The 19,318-nt window shown below is 41.7% G+C and overlaps 1 protein-coding gene across 1 annotated transcript in view; it reads right to left on the bottom strand.

Moving 5' to 3' along the window:
- Window positions 1–5,001: 5,001 nt before the first annotated feature.
- PYGM (glycogen phosphorylase, muscle associated) overlaps window positions 5,002–19,318 on the bottom strand; it is a 131,323-nt gene continuing 117,006 nt past the window's right edge. Inside the window, exons 16-20 of the mRNA XM_063945209.1 lie at window positions 13,253–13,394; window positions 12,644–12,851; window positions 6,637–6,771; window positions 6,425–6,491; window positions 5,002–6,084 (exon numbers count right to left, since the gene is read on the bottom strand). Of these exons, the coding sequence (XP_063801279.1) occupies window positions 5,932–6,084; window positions 6,425–6,491; window positions 6,637–6,771; window positions 12,644–12,851; window positions 13,253–13,394 (705 nt within the window). The 3' untranslated portion in view covers window positions 5,002–5,931. The remainder of the gene's footprint in view (window positions 6,085–6,424; window positions 6,492–6,636; window positions 6,772–12,643; window positions 12,852–13,252; window positions 13,395–19,318) is intronic.

Raw genomic sequence — 19,318 nt, 5'->3', positions numbered from 1 at the left:
ACCTCAGAATTGCGGTACGGGATTGTCATTACCAATTTCACCAAGGTAATGGCGGATATGATGGTGCTCCTGCGGAAGCAAGGTGTCACTATTATCACATACTTGGATGATCTCCTCATAAAAGCGAGATCAAGAGAGCAGTTGCTGGACAGCGTATCACCTTCTCTGGAAGAGAAACGGCAACACGACTGGATTCTATATATTCCGAAATCGCAGTTGGTTCCTACAGCTCATCTGCCTCGCCTAGGCATGATCCTAGACGCAGACCAGAAGAGGGTTTATCTCCCGATAGAGAGAGCTCAGAAGCTCATGACACTGGTCAGGAATCTATTGAAAACCAAAACAGGTGTCAGTGTCCTCTCGAGTCCTGTGAAGGATGGTGGCATCATACGAGGCCATCCCCTTCGGCTGGTTCCATGCAAGGACAATGGAACTTACTGGACAAGTGGTCCGGATCACATCTTCAGATGCATCGGTTAATCACCCTATCCCCCAGGGCCAGGGTGTCTCTCCTGTGGTGGCTGCGGAGTGCTCACCTTCTCGAGGGCCGCAGATTCGGCATTCAGGACTGGGTCCTGGTGACCACGGATGCAAGCCTCCGAGGGTGGGGGGCAGTTACACAGGGAAGAAAATTCCAAGGTTTGTGGTCAAGCCAACAGACTTGCCTTCACATCAATATCCTGGAACTAAGGGCCATATACAACGCCCTAAGTCAAGCGGAGTTCCTGCTTCGCGACCAACCGGTTCTGATCCAGTCAGACCGCAGGGGCTCATGTAAACCGCCAGGGCGGCACAAGGAGCAAGGTGGCGAGGGTAGAAGCCACCAGAATTCTTCGCTGGGCGGAGAATCAAGTAAGCGCACTGTCAGCAGTGTTCATTCCGGGAGTGGACACGACCTCCACCCAGGAAAGTGGTGACTTCATCAGGAAGTCTTCACGCAGTTTTGCAAATTGATGGAAACTGCCTCAGGTGGACTACATGGCGTCCCACCTCAATAAAAAGATAAAAAAGGTTTTACGCTGGGTCAAGGGACTCTCAGGCGATAGCTGTGGTCGCACTAGTAACACCGTGGGTGTTCCAGTCGGTCTATATATTCCCTCCTCTTCCTCTCAGACCCAAGGGCTGAGAATTGTAATAAACGGAGGAGTGTGAACAATATTCTTTGCTCCGGATTGGCCAAGAAGGACTCGGTACCCGGAACTGCAAGAAATGCTCTCAGAGGACCCATGGCCTCTGCCTCTCAGTCAGGACATGTTGCAACAGGGACCCTGTCTGATCCAAGACTTACCGCGGCTGCGTTGGACGGCATGGCGGTTGAACGCCGGATCCTAGCGGAAAAGGGCATTCCGGATGCAGTTATTCCTACGCTGATAAAGGCTAGGAAAGACGTGACAGCAAGACTTTTTCACTGTATATGGTGAAAATAGGTTGCTTGGTGTGTGGCAGGGAAGGCCCTACAGAGGAATTCCAGGGGGGGTCGATTCCTGCACTTCCTACAGTCAGGAGTGACTATGGGCCTAAAATTAGGATCCATAAAAGGCCAAGATTTCGGCCCTATCCCTTTTTCTCTCAAAAAGAACTGGCTTAACTGCCTGAAGTTCGGACGTTGTTACAGGGGTGCTGCATATTCAGCCCCTTTTGTGCCTCCAGTGGCACCTTGGGATCTTAACGTGTGTTGGATTCCGAAAATCCCACTGGTTTGAGCCACTTAAGACCGTGGAGCTAAAATATCTCACGTGGAAAGTGGTCATGCTTTTGGCCTTAGCTTGGACTAGGCGTGTGTCAGAATTGGCGGCTTTGTCATGTAAAAGCCCATATCTGATCTTCCATATGGAAAGGGGCAGAATGGAGGACTCGTCCCCAATTTCTCCCTAAGGTGGTATCATCGTTTCATTTGAACCAACCTATTGTGGTGCCTGCGGCTACTAGGGACTTGGAGGATTCCAAGTTGCTGGACGTAGTCCGGGCCCTGAAACTTTATGTTTCCAGGATGGCTAGAGTCAGAAAAACTGACTCGCTATTTATCCTGCATGCACCCAACAAGCTGGGTGCTCCTGCTTCAAAGCAGACTATTACTCGCTGGATCTGTAGCACGATTCAGCTTGCACATTCTGCGGCTGGACTGCCGCATCCTAAGTCAGTAAAAGCCCATTCCACGAGGAAGGTGGGCTCTTCTTGGGCGGCGGCCCGAGGGGTCTCGGCTTTACAACTTTGCCGAGCTGCTACTTGGTCGGGTTCAAACACTTTTGCAAAATTCTACAAGTTTGATCCCCTTGCTGAGGAGGACCTTGAGTTTGCTCATTCGGTGCTGCAGAGTCATCCGCACTCTCCCGCCCGTTTGGGAGCTTTGGTATAATCCCCATGGTCCTTACGGAGTACCCAGCATCCACTAGGACGTCAGAGAAAATAAGAATTTACTCACCGGTAATTCTATTTCTCGTAGTCCGTAGTGGATGCTGGGAGCCCGTCCCAAGTGCGGACTCTCTGCAATACATGTATATAGTTATTGCTTAACTAAAGGGTTATTGTATGAGCCATGTGTTGAGAGAGGCTCAGTTATTGTTCATACTGTTAACTGGGTATAGTTATCACGAGTTGTACGGTGTGATTGGTGTGGCTGGTATGAGTCTTACCCTGGATTCCAAATCCTTTCCTAGTAATGTCAGCTCTTCCGGGCACAGTTTCCCTAACTGAGGTCTGGAGGAGGGGCATAGAGGGAGGAGCCAGTGCACACCAGATATAGTACCTAATCTTTCTTTTAAGAGTGCCCAGTCTCCTGCGGAGCCCGTCTATACCCCATGGTCCTTACGGAGTACCCAGCATCCACTACGGACTACGAGAAATAGAATTACCGGTGAGTAAATTCTTATTTTCTGTGAGTTTGTATGTTCTTATGTTGTCATGTTTGTGTGGGTTTCCCTCGGGCGCGCAGGTTTCCTCCCACACTCCATACTTGTATTGACTGTAAGTTCCACTGCTGCTGTGACTGGTGTGCATGACTAAATAGTATATTAACTTTAAAAAAAATTAATAATAAAAATGAATATGGTTTTGCAAAGATCTGTGCAAATTTGAAATAAACTCCTTGAAATAAACAAGGAGTTTATTTCATGGCCACGCCTGGTTGGAGTGAACATGCAATCTTATTTCTATGTTTAGCATTTTTTTTTTGTCTTGGAAAGATAGCAAATTTGCTGTTGACAGTCTGGCTCTGGTTGCTGTGTGTACTGTAGGACAGTCACTGGAATGGTATGTGTGCTGTATGATGGTCAATTGGGTGCTGTGTGTACTGTATGACAGTCACTGGGATTATCTGTGTACTGTATGGTTGTCATTGGGATGCTGTATGCATTGTATGGTGGTCACTGGGGTGCTCTGTGTACTTAATGCCAGTCACCGGGATGCTTTGTGTATTGTATGGTTGTCACTGAGCTCAGGCTGTGTGGCTTTAATCAGTTTCTTCTCTCCTCACAAATTAGTTGCTTTGAGACCCTACAATCCTTAATTTGGCCCTGCATGTCATGTCTCATACACTAGAGAAAGCCATTTTGAGGCAATCCCACGAATATTTGTTCAGCCCACAAAAAAGTTGCATCCATTGTAAGTAACAGGTCTACGTTAAATAAAGATTTTTTAAATTAATTCCTGCTTAGTGTAAGTGATGTGCTGGAGAGTCATGGAAAAGTGATAGAATTTTCCTTAAACATAATTAAGTAAAAGAATAGAAGCTGAGGAGGCCGTGTCCCACTCTGTGCCTATGCATTAAGGTTATATAAGTAGTATAACAGGAGTCATGCATGACAGGCAGACCTTCCAACACAATCCCTTCCACCAGGTTCAAGCTTCTCTGCTCCTGGACTTCCCACTTCATTTATGATATAAATAACCTGTGTTGAAAAACACTTTTCAAATCAATTTATTAGTCCAACAAAGGTGACTGCAATCATAGATGAAGTGGGAGGTCCCGGAGCAGAGAATTTGTACCTGGAGGAAGGGATCATATCAGAGGGAATACTTCAGTGTGAATGTATTTACAGCATAACACTACTTTTATAAAAAACAACAACTTACATTTACTATGTGATGGGATTAAGATCTATTTTGTTAGGACTTGTCATTGCACTGATATCTTTCATATTAAATGTACCATAACGAGTATTATACCTTGTCTCTTATCGTTTTTTTGTTTCCCTTAATCTATCATGTTTAATTCCCTAACACTCTTCTTTTGAATTCGGTTTCTTTCTCTATACATTGTAATTACTTTCTTTTTTTATGTATAGATACAGTATGTGGAACAGAGTGATATGTGCACCATGGGCACATACAGTATGATCACCCAGGAGACAGCTACCTTATTTGAATGGATAATAACAAGGGGAGGAATCGCTGCAACTTCTCTGTCCTTCGCTTTGTGGGAAGTGACAGTATTAATAGCTCATGGGAAAGGTCACAGATGGAATTTGTTTCTCTGATCTTTGTCTCTCTGTGATGCCCTGGGCTCTGAATAAAGATGGATTAAACAAGCTGAAGCTGTGCAAATATCTAGAAGGAAAGAGGAACATGGCAGAAGACAGGTCATGTGCAGACTTCTTGCAGGTTACAGGGCAAGGGCCATGAAAATACAGAGGGAATATGTGACATTCTGCTGACTGGTTACATGATATCATCGCAGTGATGCTAATCAAGTCTACTCTGCCATAGTGAAACAGAACCGTAGATTTCTGTTAGGAGAAATGGAAAGTCACAGTGTGAGAGGCATTAGAAGGAAATGGGTTAAGTGATGTTCTTTAGATTGACAGAAAAAAACAAGACACAACTAGAATCGGATATTCACTTTGGTCCCAAAAGGAAGAGGAGGGGAAGCCTGTGGGAAAGCGATAAGAAGAGAGACAGAATGAGGAAATGAGAGAAAGAGGAATGCATGAGGACAGTGGGCAGGATGTAGGGCGAGTTACAGCAACATTTCTATATACCAAAGTATTTCACAATAGACAGAGATAGATTATACTATAACTTTATTAAATAACAGGAGACATTGCTAATTGACAATCCCATGCCAAGGATCTATTAGTGCTATCCAATATGTTTTCTTTTTCCAGTTGGGCCAAATGTATAAATACATACAAGCCGTTTAGATGATGATATACAACAGAGGTTACTGATGTTCTTAAAGACTTTGTAAGTCATAGAAAAGCCCTAAAGGGGTTATGTTAGATAATATTGTATAAGGAGTAACTGGAATACAACATAAATATAATATACATGTTTAGCATCATACCCTAGACTTAAAACTCAGGGATTAGCTATCATATATATAAGGACATAAAAGAGGAATTAGAATATCAAGATGTTCTAGTAGCTATAGCTATAAGGAATTCCTAGCATCCAGTACAGAGTGAGTGTGGTGGAAGCAGTATCAGAGCAATGGAGGCAGCAGGCACTGCTGGGCCCAAGGGTCTTGGGGGTCAGCGGCAATTGCAAAATGCACCATGCACTGTCTGTTCTCTCCTTCTTTGAGGATGCAAAAGCCAGCATGGCCTGACTAGCTGTATCAGATAATCTGATGGTGGATACCCAGAAAAGCAGGTAACGTAGGTTACATAGCTATGTATAGTAGGTTTTATTATAGGAAAGAAATGTGCAGGTCTCTAGCTACCTTGTTGGGTATAAGGAGCAATTTCTGCTATGTCGATGGGGGACTGGTATTAATGTAAAATCAAGAAAACAGGGATACCCAATAGGTAAAGAAAGGTGCTTATTTTTGTGCTTCCTACATGGTGGTGGGCTGGGAAGTGTTTCATTATTAGTCACTGTGGTAGATATAAGACTGTTGTCTGCATATATCACATTTTGTGAGCCTGGGGTAATGCCTTGGTGTGGCAGAGGTGTTTGACTTTGGAAGACATCAAGTAACAGAGTTGAAAGAAGTTAATCACGTGGAACATCAGGTGGAGGGATTTTCAAGGTGCTGGGTTCCACACCCCATATTTCCCGGGCATACTGGGCAATGGTCCGGTCGCTGGAGAACTTTCCAGAACCAGCAATGTTGTGGATCACCTTGCGAGTCCATTCTTTTGGGTTCTACATGAGAGGTATGAAAGAGTAAGATGAAAAAGTAAAGAAATGCAGTAAAGCATTAGTCAGTATAGCAAAATAAACAACCTTAAGTCAGCTTCTCTCTCTATAGCTTTAAGTGTCACTTGCTTTCTGTTGTGTCTGTCACATTTGTCATAAGTAAAACTGCTGAAAAACGGCAGGGATCATCGCATTTTGGTGTCAGCTATTGTCATCCTGCAGGAGGAGTGCAGAATTATGGCTTCATTAAGTCTGCTATGTCCATGTGTCAGACTGTTAGCAAGGAGGAAACCGTTATCTCCCTGCTATGTGTGTCACTGTGTCAGTCTGTACTGTGACAGTTCACCTTGTAAAGGGCACTGACAGAATCCTGGCATCTGATATAATCTTCATAATCTGCAAATACTTTGAACCTGCAGAGAATAAAACCGTATTGGTGAGATAGGATGAAGGATGAGCAAGTGGGCAGAAAAGGAAAAGGGATGTGATGAGCTGGAAAGACGATGAGAAAATACGAGGCATGAGAAAAAGTGGACTGAAAGAAGGAGAAATTGTTACCTGTCGTGATTCATCAACATGTTGACAATGTCCTTGAAGAGGTCAGGTTGTTTGGGGGAGAAATATCCTGAATTAAGCTGATCAATCCCTTGTCTGAGCTCAGGAATCCTCTCATAGTACGACCGAGCATTGTAACTGCACAGAAATCACATACATTCTACCATTATATGAAGCATTTGTATAACGATGAATAAACATCTGTATTTCTAAAGTGCTATTATAATAATGCAACTTGTCTAAAGGCACATGAACACTTTGGAGTGTACAGACTTAATGGCTATTTCCATATCAGATGGTATTCAGAGATGTCAAAAGTGATGCACGGAAGATGATCTAATATAAAATGATGGAGGTCACTTATGATGTGCAAAATGACAGATGCAATATGGGCTTCGCTGGGTGCTTCAAATTGCAGAAGATAGCAGGTGAGCCGAAGGAATTGACTTTTCCACCAGTTGACAGACTCAACCTAATCACTTCAGTTACTACCAAAATCTTCTGTCCTGAAGTAATCAAACAGGACAGGAAAAAACACCTGAGTACTTGCACCTTGTGTAGGGATAACCAATATGTAGCACTCCAGCTGCTGTGGAACTACACATCTCAGCATGGCCTGACATAACTTTGCTGTTGGGAAATGCTAGAATTGTGGCAGGGCATGCTGGGATGTATAGTTCCATTGCAGCTAGAGCATGTTTCCTACCCCTGCCGTAGTGGAACCGCAAATGAACGATAGGGGTCCATATAAAAATATGGGGAGATAAGTCAAAGCTATTAAAGAGTGGAGAAATTGGCCATAGTAACCTGCTTCTAACTAGCATTTACCAAGTACATTCTATAAAATGATAGGCAGAAGCTGCCTGAGGTGGAGCGTTATCCAATCTTGGAGAGAGAGTACCTACCAATCAGCTTCTGTCAATTTACAGGCTGTGCTAGATAAATAAAAAAAAGCTGTTTGATTAGTACTTTGGGGTATACAGTATTTACTAATGGTTGATTTTCAGTCGAGTTTGCAAATCAGAGATTGACGAGTCAAAACCGACTGAAAATTTACTGAAAAACCAACTTTAGACTACAATAGACCATCAAACATACTATCGGTACTTGTCCATTGACGCCTACAGAAATCTCTAATTTACTAGCAGTCAGTTTTAAAGCCGACTCAAAGTCAACCAAAAATCTAAAAAAATAATAGACTGATCAGAAAAGCATCTGTTTAACTTCTAGAACATGTTCAATTTGCTGAAAGGTAATTATGGTGGCTATATAAGTGGGAATGACGAATGCTACTGTATGCTGATGTTTTTGGAAGCGAGTGTTTATCGGTAAATTGCGCAAGTATATGCTTTGCACTGCGCATGCGCGAAAGTCTAACACCAATGCCACTCGCATCGCTTATCTTCACACAGAGTGATTGACAGTCAGGTACCATTCATGGGCATTGACGGGGGAGTGGTGGCAAAATGTGCAGGCCTGTCGTGGCTGTGTTTGGGGCGTGCTGCTGGCTCTGCCTGCAGATCCGTCTCCGGCGTCTCTGTTCAGGCTGCCATGCTGTGTGGCCGTTGATTCACTCAAGATGACAATTATCGAAGGATCAGTGTGTTCACTGTGAATACGTATGCAGTTGCTGTGTCGTTGCAATGGCTCCAGTGGGCTTCTTTTTTTTTCTTTTTGCATAATTACGCACATCCTCAGCATGCATCAATGAATCAGGCCAGATGTTAATAATACTGTAAATGCTCTATGTGACAAGTCCAAATTACATTATTTTCGCTGTTTTTATAAATATATTTTAAATATCAAGAAACACTTGAAGATCTGTGCACATCTCGAATAAAAAGGCATAACCATGTGGTTCATGGGGTTCACTGTGGTTGTATGAATTATGGGCTTCAGTCAGAGATGGACACAATGTACATCACTGCTGCATCTTTGGATTCCCTCCCCAAACAGTGACAGGTTGCAGCTTAGGGGGCACTGCATTAGGGGGCACTGCATTAAACGAGGAACCACAGCTGCTTCATGCATTTAGTGATCGATTTTTGGCTGATTTTTATGTCTATTTGTATTTGATTTTTAATGGACTAAACAAAAACTGTCTTACTTTAGACTTTAAAAATTGTCTATCAGTTTCAAAAATAGGATTTTTGGTAAATATGGAATTTTTTGTCCCTGAAACAATGTTGAATGATTTTAATTTGATTTTTAAATTGAAATATAATCGATCTTTAGTACCCTTTATTTTTACAAGATTTGATACATCTCCCTCAAAAATTAGTATTACTATGATCAGAGTGACTTGGCAGCTAATTGGCTGATAGTATATTGACCCACTGAAGTCAGTTAAGTTACTTTTATATGTTTTGCTTACTGGATTACTACAGTACAGATGAGAGAAGTTTCCATGTAGATTAAGAAGAAGAATAGTGACAGACAAGGGATTTAGGTAAGTATTTATACAAATATTACAACAATCTGTAGCTGTGTTTTTTACTATGTAGTTGCGTTTTTGCAACTACAGTATATGCTCCAGTGGGTTCTGGCTGGTAGGACATTGTGGTGAATCAAGTTCCACAAGTTCGGGTGGTGCAGATGCTAGAAGTTCTCTATGGTGTTTTTAATGGGAAACAGTTTGCATACTTGTATTCATGAAGGACTGGAATTGAAAAAAAATGTACTTTTGGACTTTGAGCACTCAGCCTATAATGAAAATGTAACATTTAATATGATATTTTAAAATGAAGTATACATCACACAAAAGCCAAACAGAGTAAATAATAATACATATAAAATGGTTAAGAAGGCCTCATAGCTATAAAGGGGTTGGGTATGCATGACCGGCGGTCAGGAGAATGCCGGTCAGTATACCTGCGCTGGTATCCCGGCAGCAGAATGTCGGTGGGGGTGGGCACAACAAACCCCTTGCGGGCTCGCTGCACTTGCCAAGCAGCGGGCTTGGTGGCTCGCCACAGGTTCTATTCCCACTCTATGGGTGTCTTGGACACCCATGAGTGGGAATAGTCCCTGCTGGTCTGCATGCTGACTATCGGGATTGTGTGCGGGCGGTCACATAACTACAACCCCTGTAAAGGACAAGAGAAATAGAAGGCAATCCCTCTCACCTGGCTAAAGAATGAAAAGATATAAGGCACATTAGGATTAAAATATCCAGAAATCTCAGTCAATTATTGGCGTATGGTGTATGCCAAGGGGGCTCACAATTGATAAAGCTTTAGCACAGAGATGTGAGCATGTTTTGGTTTTGGTTCTAATTCAGCAGTGTTTTGGTTTAGGCAAACCCACCCTAAAGTGTTTGGTTAGGATTGTTTTTTGGTTCGGTTAAAAATCGATTAAAAAAAAGAATAATAAAAAAATCATTTAAACAGCTAAAATCATATCATTTTTGCAATCCAAAACCCGAAATTCATTTTTAAAATCTGAATTCCAAACTGGGGGAAGACCCGAACCAGGACTTGGTTTGGTGCTGATTCACAAAAATTTGGGTGGAATCTGTTTTCTGGATAAGTTAACTGCATACCTCTACTTCAGCGAAACACATATCTTGACTTTTGGGATCCCACTGTGCATAGTTCCATGATAGGGATCCCTTCCAGTGTCTCCTGCAACTCGTACATGTAATGACCGACAGCCGTGCATATGCAGAAGTACTCCCAAGTCATAAACCCAGAAGTCTTATCAGAAGAGCTTTCCTTTGTGATTTTATCGCAGTTGTAAATGGATACAGGCGTTATTTAAACTGCTATGCATGCGGTAAAGGCATGTATGTGGCGAAATGTATTGTATTCAAAATGTGATGCATGATACATCCCGCCAACAGTATCCAAACTAATCTTCTCATATCTGGAAAGTGGGTTGGATTAATCGCTCACCCACTGTTCAGTGCAATTCATTGCACACAGTGGGAAGCAGCATTTAACCTTGCCATGTACACCACATGTAAGACTGCTACTCATCTTTATTGTCTAGGACATTATATCATTTATTGCTGACACACTTAATTTTTTAGATTACTATTATTCTCTACATTTCATGGTACTCTTATTGGCTACCACACTCACTGATCTTGCTCGGATACAAAAGGATAAAGTGAAAAGGGGTCCAAAAGCAGATAGCTACTGCATTTATCTATCCTTCTAGGTCAGGTATATTCAACATGCAACGCAATCTTGCAGCTGCTGTGAAACTACACATTTCACATTAGCTAAAACTATAGCAGGGCATGCTGGAATGTGTAGCTCCACAGCTGCTTGAGGGCTCCAGTTAAATACCCCTGTTCTAGGTGTATTATTGGACATGCTTCATTAACCGTTCACTGCCTTGTGCACACAATTGGAAGCAGCTGTTCTACATAGACATTAGAGGGCTCTATTACTATGACTGTCCACATTTTTATTATTTGTACCTTAATTATGCCATCCATGCTTTGTGGAATGATATGTATTACAGGAGATTTTGTCTCTTATGATTACTAAATATACTACATTTTAATTTCTCTGCAAACTATATTAGTTAAGCTCTTCCTAAGTGATTGTTTATATGTTGCTATCACCTGTGATCACCAGCAGAGATCATAAAACTTACATCAAGTAGGCCGTATTGATATATATGGTACTATAGAGGGATCCTATATGCCCCATATCATATAACGGTTATTGACCAAGGTTTCCAAATGTTTTAATAGATACAGTATATATATATATATATATATATATATATATATATATAAAATCTTTTCATACTTTCGCCAGGTGAGAGGGATTGCCTTCTCTTTCTCTGCATTTCTTGACTGTTTTCTATGTATTGTTTATTACTGTGTTTGGCTTTTGTGTGATACATACTTCATTTTAAAATACCATATTAAAGGTTGAATTTTTTACTATAGGATGAGTGAACCAAGCCCAAGACAACCTCTTCAACCCCAGTCCTTCACTAATTATCACTCTCAGGGAGTACCTCCACACACCCTTACTCCTGTTTTTTTTCCCAGTATGTGGATAGACTTACAAACTTTCATCATTTCTACATGTACTCCTGTGCCTGGAGCCTCCCCCACCTCCTGTTTTTCCTTGGTATAATACCTGTATCCATGCAATATGTGTCTTACACTAAAGAAATATAATTAAAAGATTAGAGATAATATGTCATTTGCTCACTCACTTCCTGAGTTGTTTAAACTGATAACATGTGGGTCAGAAGAGCATATCTCCCAACATGACCCTCTCCAGGAGGGACAGAATGCTCTTCTCCTGGACTTTCCTCTATATGTATGATTGCCATCACCTGTGGTGAAACACCTTTCTTATCCATTCACCTGTTCAGCACAGGTGATGGCAATCATAAATTAAGAGGGAAGTCCAGGAGCAGAGCATTGTGTCCCTCCTGGAGAGGGTCATGTTGGGAGGTATGGAAGAGTAGTAAAATGTCAGTACTAATGTACTTTTGTTTTAATGATGAGGAACAGGTGGACAGAGCTAGACTGATCACACCGATCTTAATTGGACATGCATAGGATCAAACGGTGCACACATTGCACAATGTGGCAGATGTATTAACCTGGAGAAGGCATAAGGAAGTGATAAACCAGTGGTATGTGCAAGGTGATAAAGGCACCAGCCAATCAGATCCTAACTGTTAATTTACATATTGGAGCTGATTGGCTGGTGCCTTTATCACCTTGCACATATCACTGGTTTATCATTTCTCCAGGTTAATACATCTGCCCCAATGTTTGTGTATTTCTCGAGCATCTGTAATTATATTATTAGAGTTTGACTCTGAACTAAGAGAACTAAGATAGAAGCAGAAAAAGGAGCCAGAATGTAAGTAAAGGGGGAATTAAATATGGCTTCCAAGCTCTTTTGTCATCATACTCAAACTTCTGTCCTTTAATAAAATGCATTCCAGATGTCAGAGATGAAGAGCATGCAGGTATAAGTGAAAGAAACCAACTGCAGGTTATGATAGGAAAAGGCCATTCATTTCTTACCCTTCGCGGTCCATACGTTCTACGTCGGGCACTCGCATGCCAAAGATGAATATGTTATCTTCTCCTGCTTCTTCTGCCATTTCCACATTAGCCCCATCCATGGTGCCAATTGTAAGAGCACCATTCAACATGAACTTCATGTTTCCTGTGCCAGACGCTTCTGTCCCAGCAGTGGAGATTTGCTCAGAGAGGTCAGCAGCAGGGACCACTGAGAAAACACAAATCTAAAGATCAATAAGTGTTTACTTTTTTAATCACCATTAATAATTTGTATTTTCTGCCTCAACAACAAGAAAAAAATCTTTACAAACTTGTCTGCTAGTCCTAGATTTTGTTTTACATTTTAGTAATTTAATGTTTACTAGTTATCACATACTAACATATAACAAAAAGTATCACCACATTAATTTATTAATGTTTAACTAGTTTCTAGCACACAGCTTGATAAGATATATATGTTACAGTTTACAGACTATAATTTTGTTATATTGTGTACACATTTTAAATTGTCCAAATGGATGGAAGAATGGATGGATGGATGTTTGTTCTTGATTAGAAATAAATATATTCATCTGACCTACAGACGAGAATATAATTAAACGAATATACCTTTTTCTGCAAGAGAAACACGATAGTTCTCCAAGAATATGAGTTTCAGCCTGTCTCCAACTGCTGGGTCGTTATTGATAACATCTCCCACAGAAGTGATCAGCTTAATGATCATCTTAGCCATATGATACCCAGGAGCAGCCTATCAAGAAGTGATAGAGAGACCAATATTACAAGAGGGAAGAAGGAACACTGAGAATACAGAATACAGGAGAACAGAGAGACAGAGATGGAGAGAGAATAAATGTGACAATGATGGATGGAAAGTGATATATTGCCAGAGAGTGAAAGCGTAAACAAAGAGATGGATAGTAATAATAAATGTGCACATCTAATTGTGTCGCTCTCTGCTTTATCATATGCCAGCATCTTTTTATACCTTGTGTTAGAAAAGCTAGGTATACTAAAGACACGACTGCACTGTCATGTTGTTATCCAACTGATCACTAACTGGCGCATTTGTAGTCAGGTAAAGAGCGACTGAGATCCAAAACAAATGATTAAAAATAGATCATTCTGCTCTTACAATATCCATCAATTACCTTCTCTGTCTGTGTGAGTTATGCCCAAAATGGGAGATACCACAATTCTTGGTGCTGAACGTGCTACATGATGTTGGCATACAGAATATTTTTGAATATAGACTAGCAGTAAGAACGGATAGTCTATGCTACTCATATAAGATAGACAGTTAAATCACCATGTGCATGATTCCCTTTGGTATTAATAAATGAAAAGTGAGAAACCCTAAATTGTATTAGCTGAGCACACAAAACACAATAAATTTAATATATGTCCTATGTATTCTATTTCTCAATAATTTGTACTATGCAACAACCACATAGTCATAGGGTCAGTATCATACACAACTGGAATAACCTATAAAAAATGAGAATGTGTCTATTCCAATGCTTCCAGTGCCTCTGGGAGTTACACTACTGATCAAAAGTCACCAAGAAGTTCTATGAACTTTTCAAAGTGCAACAGAAGGTGAGTGCTTTATAGAGGTCCAAAAACGCAATATTTTGCAATCATTTTTTTTTTCACAATAGGGTCACATTATTCCTTGGAAATCGAAGTTTAATCCTTTCGCTTTTAATGCTTTGCTCACTCCTGTGTTAAGACTCTTTTGTACTGGTCACATTCCAAAATCAATATTACCATTGTTTTATGCAGTACCCACAACAATTGTACCTTGCTTTTTTTTTCTTCAGAAGAATTTTTAGAAAATACCTTTTATTTGTTTATAACTTCTCATTCGGCAAAAAAAAAAAACCTACCCCAACTGAATTTTTTTATTATTGTAATCGCGAGACAGCAGTCTAAAAGCAAATGTGTACATTTTTCTTTTGATAAACACCACATAGAAGTACTTTGCGGTCCTCGCTTTGGCATTAATCCACGTTTCCAAAACAGCAAAAAACAGAATTCTATATATAGATTCTCATAATAAAATCTGTACTTGAACATGATAATGCATTTTTGGTTTTTATTTTTCTATTTTGCTGGTTTTCATAATCTTAAAATGAATGCAATGTGCAAGAATAATATGGTAGGCTTAATATTTTGAAAAGACGAAATGCTAGTGCATTTAACGAGGGAACACCGGCTTTTTTTCTTGACCCAAGATGTGGTATATCTGGGTACGAGATTACCCCTCTCCCCCAGGGACCGTGTGCTGTAGAGGGTCTGAAGAGGACCGCAAAGCAGCTCTTTCCCTGCCTGATGTGCCACTGCACTACTATAGTGGCCAGTGGTACGGGGCAGAAGATAACTATTCCCCCCCTTTACACGCGCACACACACACGGATCCATCCAGGGCCGGTGCAAGGTAATTTGGCACCCTAGGCAAAACTGATGACCAGCCGCCCCCCACCCCCCTCCCCCCCCACGCACACCCCCTTAGATGAAAAAGTGTTGACTTGATATATTTATGTCTGTATTCAACTGGCATTGTGCGGTGACCTCTGGTTGGCCGGCTGGTGGGCTTGTTCCTGTGTACAGTGTGGACCTCTCGCAGCTGGTGCCACTGTGATTGGTCAGTGGATATGGGGGCATGTGGGAGAGCAGTAGTGTATCTGCAGGTTACAGTGTGCACAGTGGGCGCTGCTGCTGACTCTGGCGCTGCTGAAGAATTTTTAGAAGGAACAGGGGATAATGCCCATACTTTATCAACTCTCTATTAACAACAAATAGACTAAAGAACACTTTCGTGTTGTATGTAATGTGAAAAATGAGAGCGATGCAGCGATGCACCTTTTGGTCAAAATTCACTTATGGAGAGATCTTCAACTTTCAAGCTTTTAACTCCATAATAGCCACCAATGCAATAATTGATTGTTAAGAAATTTCTGTCAAGCTTGAAAAGCACTTTTAACTCCACATTAATCATATATGTAATAAGTCTTTGTTCAGAAATTGGAATAAAACCATGTCCAGCTCACAAAACAGTCATAAAAATAAAACATCTTCCTGCAGAGCTAAGAATACTCACATTAGGTTGGCTTCCAGTGGTCAGATGAGCTCCCCTTTAGAAACTACTGGCCTGTAATCACTTACTTGTAAAGGGAACATAGGGGTTCTGTATAAATTAAAATATGCATTCCGTCTGACCTTTTACGTGTGAATAAAATTGGAAGTTTTTAAGACTACTAGGCAACTTTAAACTTTTGTGGAATTAACTATTGCATTTGGGATGGTACTTTATTGAGGAGGAGAAATAACAAATATTACACATACTGTATAAACTTTGTGTTTGTTGGATACTTTTTGCAACAATATTTGATAAAGTGTGTTTGCATGGGACAAAGAATTTTATTTATTAATAGGATGGTATTTTTGAGCAGGGCATAGAATTTTGTATATTACTAAGTGTATTTCCCATTAGTTTTGACCTGGGTGCAATGAGGGGTCAGCTGGCACTCCCTAATGCCACTGAGGTATACAGTGGCAGACCCAGAGCAAAATGACTTGGGGGGCACCATGACAGGGGAAGGGTGTTATTTGCGTGCGCCAAAGGCATAAGCACCCCTGGAAAAGTGGGTGTGGTCTCGCCCCAAGGTGCATGGCCTCAAAGAGAATGTCATATCCACATGACTGGGAAAGAGTGATGCCTTGAAGAGGCAGAGTGACAGGAGAGAGGGCAATGGAAAGCTTGTGATGAGGCAGATGATGAGGCATTTCGTGACAGGGAGATAGTGGGTGACAGGAGAGGGTGACAGTGAGAGGCAGTAGGTGACACCAGAGAATGGGTAACAGAGGGATGCAGTGGTTGACGTCAGGGAATGGGTGACAGGGGGAGCCAGTGGGTGACACAGAGAGAGGTGACGGGGAGAGAGGTAGTGGGTGACAGGGAGAAGGTGATAGGGAGAGGCAGTGACAGGGTGAGGCAGTGGGGGATGGAGAGAAGCACAAGATGATGGTGAAAGGTGCTTATCTCAACATCACATGGAACAAACAGGTGGGCATAGTTTAAAAAAATAGGGAGTCGCTTAGTCTACTTATGTAAAATGCATTCAAAGAAAAATGTTAATACTGCAATTAGAAAGTGTGGTGTGAAAAAGCTTGATAATGGTAACAATGTCAATTAGCAAATATAAACTAAACTAGACACATGTGCAAAAAAAAGATTTAAAAAAATGAAAAGTAGAAATGTATGGCCACAAATGGTGGAAGCCACAATAGCCAACATTTTACCCAGTAAGTACATAGAAAATAGACAAATATGTAAAACTTAATAAAAAAGAAAAAAAGAAATCAGGATATGTGTATGGTAGAGGACAAAATAGGTTGATATGCCACCTCAAATAAGAACAACCATACCAATGTGTACATATAAATTGAACACGTGCCAGAAAATAACTCGTCATGCCTCTCTAGCTGTGATGGCACTACAGTCCCAACACATTCAGTTGGTACAGATGTGCTGGGACTAGTAGCCTCATCACAGCTGGACAAGCAGTAATTACTGATAGGACACCAGTAATTATTTATGGTTGATGCTAAATCCTAGTGGGCTAAAGGACCTCTGGCTTCTCGGTCACGTGACACACACCGGCAGGGGAAGCAGCAAGGTCGGGATAGCACTTTCACTATCCACTTCACCATCTATTGCCTTTAGTAACCATGCCCGAAGCGTGGAGAGCGTACATTTGGGCACCCATGTTCGGACTTTGCTCCTCCCCCTGTTGCCACATGTGTGTGACATCATGGGACCTTTAGCGTAGTAGGGTTTAGACCTAAGTAATTGTTTACCTCTTTCTTTCCATGCTGACATGTAAGACCATGCTGACAATATAGGTGAGGCACCAGCCTGCTCTGTCAATGAGTGCAGATGCCGCAGGGATCACCACTGCAGTTGTGACAACCTCCCTTTCTGCAGGCAGGCTGTCACTTTTCATGTGTAGGAGTCAGATTGTCCCACTCCCTGCAGGCTGTTAAACTGCACAGGACTGCTGGGAAAGGGAGCGGAACGGAGGAGGAAAAGGAGGTTCCTTGATCCCTCCCCCAATCAGCCTAATGTGATTGCTGAGTCTGCTTTGACACAAAGCACTAAGGGGTCTATTCATGAAGCAGTGATAAGAGTAGAGAAGTGAGCCAGTGGAGAAGTTGCCCTTGGCAACCAATCAGCAGCTCTGTATAATGTTATAGTATGCAAATTATAAATGTTACTTTAATGCTGATTGGTTGCCATGAGCAGCTTCTCCACTTGCTCACTTCTCCACTCTTATCACTGCTTAGTACATCACCCCCCTAAGCAACTTCAACCACGACCACGGCAAACAGCTTTGAGCACAAGCCGCATCACGGTCAAGTGACCAGAAGACAGAAAACATCAGCGGTGGAGGACTGTGCACTAAGAGAACGAGTATCCAGGTAAGCTCTGTAAGATGGAGGAACATGGCAAATCAGCTCCGGCAGGGGTAACCTGTCCCCCAGACCATTACCCGCTCGAGACAGTTAGTGACGCAAGCGAGTGACCCTGATGGATAACACTAAAGGCAGCCACACTATGGAAGGCAGGGCCGGTCCGGATCCACTGGACTTATGGGGCCTACACATCACGCGACCCTCCACCGAGATGCCTGCCGGTCGATACGGCAGACAGGCGACCTGGCAGCGGGGGGGAGGTGAAGGGGGAAGTGAAGTTTCTTCACTTGCCACGTCATCCGGTTCCAAAGCACTGCATGCTAATATAGACAAGATTGTCCATATTGGCCTGCATGTATAAGCGACCCGGCACCAATAATGAATGAGCGCGGGGCCGCGCGTCATTCATCATTGGTGCCATCCATCCTTGTTCCCCCATCTGTGGAAAATGTAATGTTGTGTGTTGTGTTGGGTGTTATTATCTGGTGATGACATGTGACGTGTATTGAAAGTTTCAAATAATATCATTTAAAATAATGTCACTGTTAACCAAATATATGGACACGTTTTTTTAACCTTGCAAATAAACACCTGGTATGTGCCTGGGGAAAAGTAATTTTGTCCTGATGCTGAGTTGTAAATTGGTACATACTGTATATGCCATTAACCAGCTCTATTATGCCTAAACTACTTAAGTTAATTGGGAAATCTGCTAATCATATACAAAAGCTAATTAAAAGTGGCTAAACAAAAAAAGAGACTTTCTGTATCCAAGGGTTCATTTAGAAATTTTGGGTATTTTGGGACTAGAATTGTAAAAACAAGCTATATACTGTATGTTTTGAAATATGATGCTACAAGTAGACATAGGCCTACTATATTGGATTTGCATACATGACATCTTGTGTGCATGCACCATTTTCCTGAATATTACTAGGAAGATGGTGCTGCAGAGGTGGGGGACTTGCTTGCTAGCACCAAGTAATATTTTAAGGGACAGTGAGGACCCACTGCTCAGAGGAGAAAGCCCCGCTGCACATCGGCCTGGAGCATTAATACACCCCTGCATCACTACTTTTCAAATATAAGCAATGGTATTACTAAAATGATGTATATATTTTACCAGAGATATTACATATATTCATATTGTAACTTTTGAATTATAAAGATACAGTACAGGTTGAGTATCCCATATCC

This window comes from Pseudophryne corroboree, chromosome 11 (genome assembly GCF_028390025.1).
Source record: "Pseudophryne corroboree isolate aPseCor3 chromosome 11, aPseCor3.hap2, whole genome shotgun sequence".
Classification (NCBI taxonomy): Eukaryota; Metazoa; Chordata; class Amphibia; order Anura; family Myobatrachidae; genus Pseudophryne; species Pseudophryne corroboree.
Note: the sequence above shows the minus strand (reverse complement) of the source record. Positions and strands in the feature narration are given on the sequence as shown.